At 39.5% G+C, this 6,995-nt stretch overlaps 1 protein-coding gene across 1 annotated transcript; it reads left to right on the forward strand.

Moving 5' to 3' along the window:
* Nucleotides 1-381: 381 nt before the first annotated feature.
* LOC308286377 (uncharacterized protein) lies at nt 382-4,503 on the forward strand (the record flags this gene model as incomplete). Its single annotated transcript, XM_080727373.1, has 8 exons — nt 382-506; nt 1,454-1,505; nt 1,603-1,664; nt 1,800-1,872; nt 2,221-2,308; nt 2,417-2,541; nt 3,290-3,373; nt 4,306-4,503. Exons 6-8 carry the CDS (start codon nt 2,419-2,421, stop codon nt 4,501-4,503), a joined length of 405 nt encoding a protein of 134 aa, XP_080583499.1. The 5' UTR covers nt 382-506; nt 1,454-1,505; nt 1,603-1,664; nt 1,800-1,872; nt 2,221-2,308; nt 2,417-2,418.
* Nucleotides 4,504-6,995: the final 2,492 nt, after the last annotated feature.

Raw genomic sequence — 6,995 nt, forward strand, 5'->3', positions numbered from 1 at the left:
GAAAAAAAGTTCCCCCTCTTCTGTGTTGCCTAGAACTGGAAGATTGATTTTGGGGTTTGTATTGTAAAGTACAACTTGATGACATCACACATTGTACTTTACAATACAAACCCCAAAATAAATCCTCCAGTTCTAGGCAACACAGAAGAGGGGGAACGTTTTTTCTATTTCCACACAACTCCTCTAAGGTATATTAATGACATAGTTGAATATTGAAAATGGGTGGTCTTCCCCTTTAAAGAGTGTGCCGTGGCTCTACCAGCAGTAGGGGGCAGCCTCATGCAAGAATTAATGTGAAAATGGTCTCAGCTCGACGCTTGCTTGTCAAGGCTGTTCAAGGCTGATGAGTCGCTACAGAGCAATAGATCCAGAGAAAAACACATGGAACAGTGTTGTGACTCCATTGATGTTAACGTCCAGTTGGATTTTAAGAGTACTTTTATGGGAGCTGTTTCAACGGTAGACACCCGCGCGACACCTCAACAGGTTACAGACATCAAACCAAGGTACAAAAGAACGAGCCAAAGAACGTACAATTGGCATTATCGGGCCGTCAAAAATGGGGCGAACGGGAACGTTCAAAGCAGTATAAGAGTGATGCTAGCGAAGGCTAATTATCATGCTATCTCACACTGGTGGTGGTGGTGTTGTTATGCTAACGCAGGCTAGCCTACATGCTGCACTTCACCTGGTTTTATAGGATGATTAGTTTGTTATTTGGCCATGTTCAACCTCGACATGTTCATAGTCACTATTGTTGTAAAGTCGTAATGAAAACCTCTGTGGTTCCTAAAGACGTCCACCACTTATTTATATTAGCCAAAACCTCTTTTTAGAGTTAGGCTAAAATCCATAAGGGTCCATTTGGTTTCATTTGTACACTCTCAGAGTTAGGCTAAAATACATAAGGGTCCATTTGGTTCCATATACTCTCAGGGTCCATTTGGTTTCATTTGTACACTCTCAGAGTTGGGCTAAAACCCATAAGCGTCCACTTGGTTCCAAACTATCATTGTTGTAAAAAATCATTGTTAATGTAACTCTGGGAGTGTACAAATTAAACCAAATGAACCCATACGGGTCGATTTGGTTTCATTTGTGCACTCAGGCTACAGACCAATAACGGTCAATTTGGTTCCAATCTATCATTATATTGTAAAATCATTGTCAATGTAACTCTGAGAGTGTAAATGGAACCAAGGTCCATTTGTATGTTCAGAGTTACAGGCCCATTGGGTTCAAACTATCATTTAATGCAAATGCAAATAAAATAAGTTAGGGAGTCATTAATACTATTATTTTATGAACTGGCCCCTTGCATTTCTGTATCCCTGTAATAGCTATGTTATTTTGTTTGCACTGATATGTTGGTGACTATTCCATTATCTAACATGTTTCTGTTTCTGACTGTAGGCCTACATCTTGACAATTTTTCTTCCTGTAATTTTTCCAGAACCTCCTGACGGACCTGTGTTCAGCTCGGATCTGTCCTGCTTCCAATGCTGGTAATTGTACTCTTAATAAAATGAATATAAAATAAAATATAAATATATAAATAGTTTTATGTTACAGAATGACACTTGTTTCTTTCTTGTATTCCAGTCACGCAACCCCTGAGTCCTGGAAGACTCCTTTCTGGTCTCCAATCTGTCCTGCTTCAGCTGGTAAAAGCACTCTCTTAAGCATTATGTTATACTGTAGCTATTGAAAAGTAGCAGATCAACAAGCTCATAGCGAGTGCCACGCTATGAGTAAGTACAGATCGACAGTTGAATCGACATTATGTCTATTTGTTTCAGGCAAACAACCTGTAGTGACTCGAGTCGTGTCCTGAAGATTGTTTTTTATCACATCAAGGCTCATTTTCTTGTGGTGAGTACTTACTTCCCTAATCCCTAAACCTTAATTATGAAATGATCTACTTATTATAAATCAAATCCACATACTCAATATGGCCACGCTATTTTGCATATTATAGGTGAAATATATTTGTTGCTGTACATTGCTCTAATCACCAACACATGCACCAATACATGCTAAGGACTTGATGCATTACTGAGTTTCCCTACTTTAACATGACAATGATGTGATGAAGTATAAGTTGTGGAATTAATTTATTAAAATGATCAAATAATCAATATATGCAGAGATGCAAGGTTTCTGTCTGACATCAACCACATGTGTTGGATTCATTAATTTCAACATCCTGTTCTTTTTCAGTGACTGTTGCTGTGAACAAGTTGCCAGTGGTGATCCCATGATCAGCGAGTTCACAACAAGATGGGCAGCTCTCTTTGATGTGAAGGAGGTTAGTGTGACTGTGAACTAGGTGCTATGACAGCATACAGTATGTGACTTAATTGTGAATACCAATGAAAATTTTCTAAAAAAGTGCTGTGTGCTTGTGTGCTTTCAGATATGCCTCTGCAGTCAAAGTTCCTATCACAGCTGGACCTGTACTCTGAAAACCTGTTGACGCTGTTTGAAACCACCACTGGGCAGAAAGGAAGAAAACAGAAAGCCATGACAAACATGGACACAGTAAGTTCTCTTAACCTAACCCATTTAGACCTGAGGACATTTCTTTTTTGAAAAACATAGGTTTCTATGTCAAACTATTTCATGTCAAGCCACCGACCCCCATCTGAAAACATGATGTTCCAGGGACCGCACAGAAGCAAAGATTTGAGCTAAAAACATTTGCTCTGAAATAATTTATATTCAAAGATTTGTGCCAAATTTTCACGATAAAAAAAATAGCTCTGCTAAATGAAATGGCTCTACGAGCGAGCTTGTAGATCTGCTAAAGTAGAACATAATGCTTAAAACAAAGAAGAAGGAAGTATGCACACCGTTTTAAAAGCTCCCAAACAACTTTAATTATCAGAGTGGAAAAAAAACATATGGTTCAGCCTCTGTGGCCTTCATCAAGTATAAGCTTTTAAAATCTTGTGCAAACTTCCTCCTTTTTCAGTTTATTTTGTTTGTTTGAGCACCTGGAATTGGAATTGACTGGGATGTGTGTGTACTTCCTGACCATTACTGTATATGTATATAAACACTCAAATGTCTGCAGCATGTATCTCTGTATGTTTTATGTCACATTTCTTTTTTGTACAATTAAGCTCTGGTTCAGGGCCTGCGAGTCTGGACAATAATCTATCTACAGGTTCATGTGATGCATTGTGAGCTTGTACATTGACCATATTTAGAAAACCTGTTAACCTGCAAGCACCCCTTATGAATTTGACTTTTAAGTGTATGTTCTGTTCTGTCCCTTATCTTTCAGGATGACCCTGACGCAGGAAGGGACCGCATAAAGGACTGCATCTACCTCAACGAGGATCCTGCAGACCTTGTGCGGGAATTCATAGTAAGTGACTGACTGTACTGTGTATTTATATCTTAGAGGAACCACTGGTGCATTTGTAATCTACCGATATTGCCAAGAGAAAACCTCTATAGGGTGTGCCAAATGTAGTTCTAAGAGTGGCCATTTCTTGGGTAAACACAGCCTTACACAGGTGTTCTGATTAGACTATAGCATTATTTCTATGCAATCAAACAATTGAAACACCTGTGTTTTGACCCAAGAAATGGCCACTAAGGACTACAATGACGTAGGCGCTGGCACACACTATAGAGAATATTTTTCCTCCGGTGAAAAACAATCGCTTTCTGCCCCCCCAAAAAATGCATTTTATACATGTGGGGGGCTCAGAGTGCTTCCACTAAGGACAGTAGGCTTTCTAATCACACAAGTCGTGTTTGTATTGGTGAGTTGGTAAACCCTTCATGTGATATCCACAACAGAAGAGAGGCTGGTCGGGTGGTGGGGGATGAAGCTGATTTCTATAGCTCTACTGAAAGGCAGATTCATAGTAGTGGAGCTATGGACCAGAGCTACTTGTGACATAACCCATATTTAGACATAAGACTGATTATAAAAAATGCCTTCTAAATCCTTAAACACACACAAAATGTTGTTCAACTAAATAGTTTGCAGAGAAATTGGCTGAATTATTGCTTCAAATCCTATATTGATCATACTTTACACATAACATAGTTGTATACTGTAAATGTCAGACCCCAACAACCTAACAACACACTGTGAGGTTGTTGGTGTGAGACACGAACAGCCAAATAAAATCAGACTTTAGACTTGGATACTGGGTAAAAGCTCTAAAGTGATACAGCCTCAAAGCAGATTGCATCTCATTACTCACAGATGGAATTCACAAGCTAATATAACTTATATTAAGCTCATTATTGATCAACTAATGATGCCTTTTTTTGAACACTTAGGATGTGGAGGAGACGGTCAGTGAGGCTGCCATGGAGAAGACGACAATGGGGATCATCGTACTCAAAAACACCAGTGAGGACGATGTCAGAATTGTCCTTGAGGGAGTCACAGTGATACAAGACCTGGATAATGTGTCCGTTGCAACTGCCATGTTGTTGGGACTCATTTACGCCCTGAACCTGAGTTACACACAGTAACTCAAATGCACATTTGAGGTACTGCAGAACATTATAATGGAATTGGATGGACAGGTCCTCTCCCACAAAGCACAAAGCTTGAAGACCAACTAATCCAACAGTGAGTAGTTCAACCCCCCCCCCCCCCCCCCCCCCCAGGATCATTTTGACCATGTCCTCACTGAACACACACACACACACACACACACACACACGCGCGCGCACACACGCACACACACACACAGTCTGAAACACAAAAACAAGACCAGTTGTAATCACAAAAACTAAAATGTTTTGTACTGTATTTACAGTAAGAGTATTTTTTTTTTCTCAAACAAATCTGACTATGGGACAGCGGGGAGATTTTTCATTGTAATGTGTTTACATAGGATGTACAGGCTAGTCCTTGCTTTGTAAGAGCATCTGCACTCTATGAAACTTAAAAGAAAAATGGTCAGACAATTGAATGTTAAATGTTGGATGTATTTTTGCCTGTATGCACATACATGTTTTGTTACTAGTTTTTTTAAATGTTTTATTTTTTATGTTTTTACAAAACATGTTTTATTGTTAATGTAATGCACTTCATTAGTGCACTTTGGTAAGCCCTGTTTTAAATGTGCTTTATATGTTTAAGTGCTTAATAAATAAAATTGACTTGAGTTGACTAATGTTCCCTGTATTAAGTTATTAATTATTATTATTATTATTAGTTATTAATGTCCACTGCATTAAGAAAATAACATTTATTTGCATGGATCAAATTGTCTTGGACTAATATGATCATATCATGTAGTTAGAATAATGACCATGACTGAATCACGTTGCCATAATGCGATTGAAACATGCCATAATGTGACTGAAACATGTACTAGCAACTTGAATGATGTTAGCTGAATCACGTTGCCCCAACGTGATTGGATCAGGTGCAACCATGATGAATCATGTTGCCATAATGTGACTGAAACATGCCATAATGTGATTGAAACATTTACTAGTAACTTGAATGGTGTTAGCTGAATCATGTTGCCCCAACATGATTGGATCAGGTGCGACCATGGCTGAATCACGTAGCCAAAAAGTAATTGAAACATGCCATAATGTGATTGAAACATTTACTAGTAACTTCAATTGCGTTAGCTGAATCACGCTGCCCCAACATGATTGGATCATGTGGAACCACTTTCCATGTTTGAATCACGTTATCTGAACGTTTTCTTTTTTTCAGTGTAGGGGGTCCGGGACCCCTAGGCGGTCCTCAGAGTTACAGCAGGGGGTCCTCCAAATCTTTGTGTGCTAGAAGCTTTTCTTCTCCTTTTTTATATTAACCACTTGAACCCTAGCGTCCATATTCTGAGAACTTTAGCCAAAAATAACCGATCTACAAGCTCACAACGCCTCGCAGTTGTAGATCTTCTGTTTTCGGCAAAGAGGTTTGGTGTAGGGGGGAAAAAGAGCAGACCAAGTACATAGTGAAAGGTCAAGTTTATTAAGTATTGACGGTTCAAGTGGTTAAATATCTGAAAACACAAATTGACATGAATCCAAAATACACTGACGATTGTGCTGTCAAACGATGAAACTATATGGAATCTATGAACAGGTTGTGGGGGTCCCTGCTTCATCTCTCTCTCAAATAAGGGGTCCTTGGCCTGAAAACGTTGAAGACCCCTGCTCTACAGAGAACAGAAACAAGTTTGTCGAGACATGCAAGCTAGTGTCCTTCCTTTCGTAGCATCACAACGCCTCCTGCACGCCTTTCACCAACCCACACGGGGGCGCCCTCTATCCATCTTAATGAATACATTTTCAAACCAATGGATATGCGGCAATCGTGAATTCAACACGATCTGCTGTTAAGCAGTTTAACCAATTTGCTACGTACGTCTACACAAACGGTCAAATTAAAAAGATAAATTGCTTAGTGAAGGCTCACGGATGTCACCATAGGGTACGCTCCAGCAGATTGTCCCGTAATGATCGTATTATTTAACGAGGAGCATTTTAATCCAATCGGTCGTCGTTTCCTTAAAAAGGTATTAATGTATCTAAGTGCAGTACACCTCGCAACCGATGGGGTCGCATGGCTGAAAAACAACAGAAAATGGCGTCTGATCGGATTAAAATTATGTTTATTAAACAATACGAAAGATACGGGTAATTCTGCTTGAGCGTACCATATTGTGTCATCCGTGAGACTTCAGTAAGCACTTTATCTTTGAAATATGAACGTTTTTGTAGACGTACGCAGCAAATAGGTTTAACTGCTCAACACGAGACGAGGTTGAAGTGAATGTATTACTGTGCTTTATATAACATTGTCGAGTCTTTGTGTAACTTCAGTCAGATTGAAGGATCATCTAACTCTGATAATGAACCACAATCTACAGGCTACGCTTAACCGCCTCGCGTTGTGAGCTTGAAGAAGAGCAAAAAATAGAGTTTGGTCGCGTTTTATACAACGTTAGCCTGCAGCTAGCGCTAGCTAACGTTAGCGTTAGCCGTTAGCCGCT

Source organism: Nannobrachium achirus, assembly GCF_963921795.1.
Source record: "Nannobrachium achirus genome assembly, chromosome: 6".
Taxonomy (NCBI): Eukaryota; Metazoa; Chordata; class Actinopteri; order Myctophiformes; family Myctophidae; genus Nannobrachium; species Nannobrachium achirus.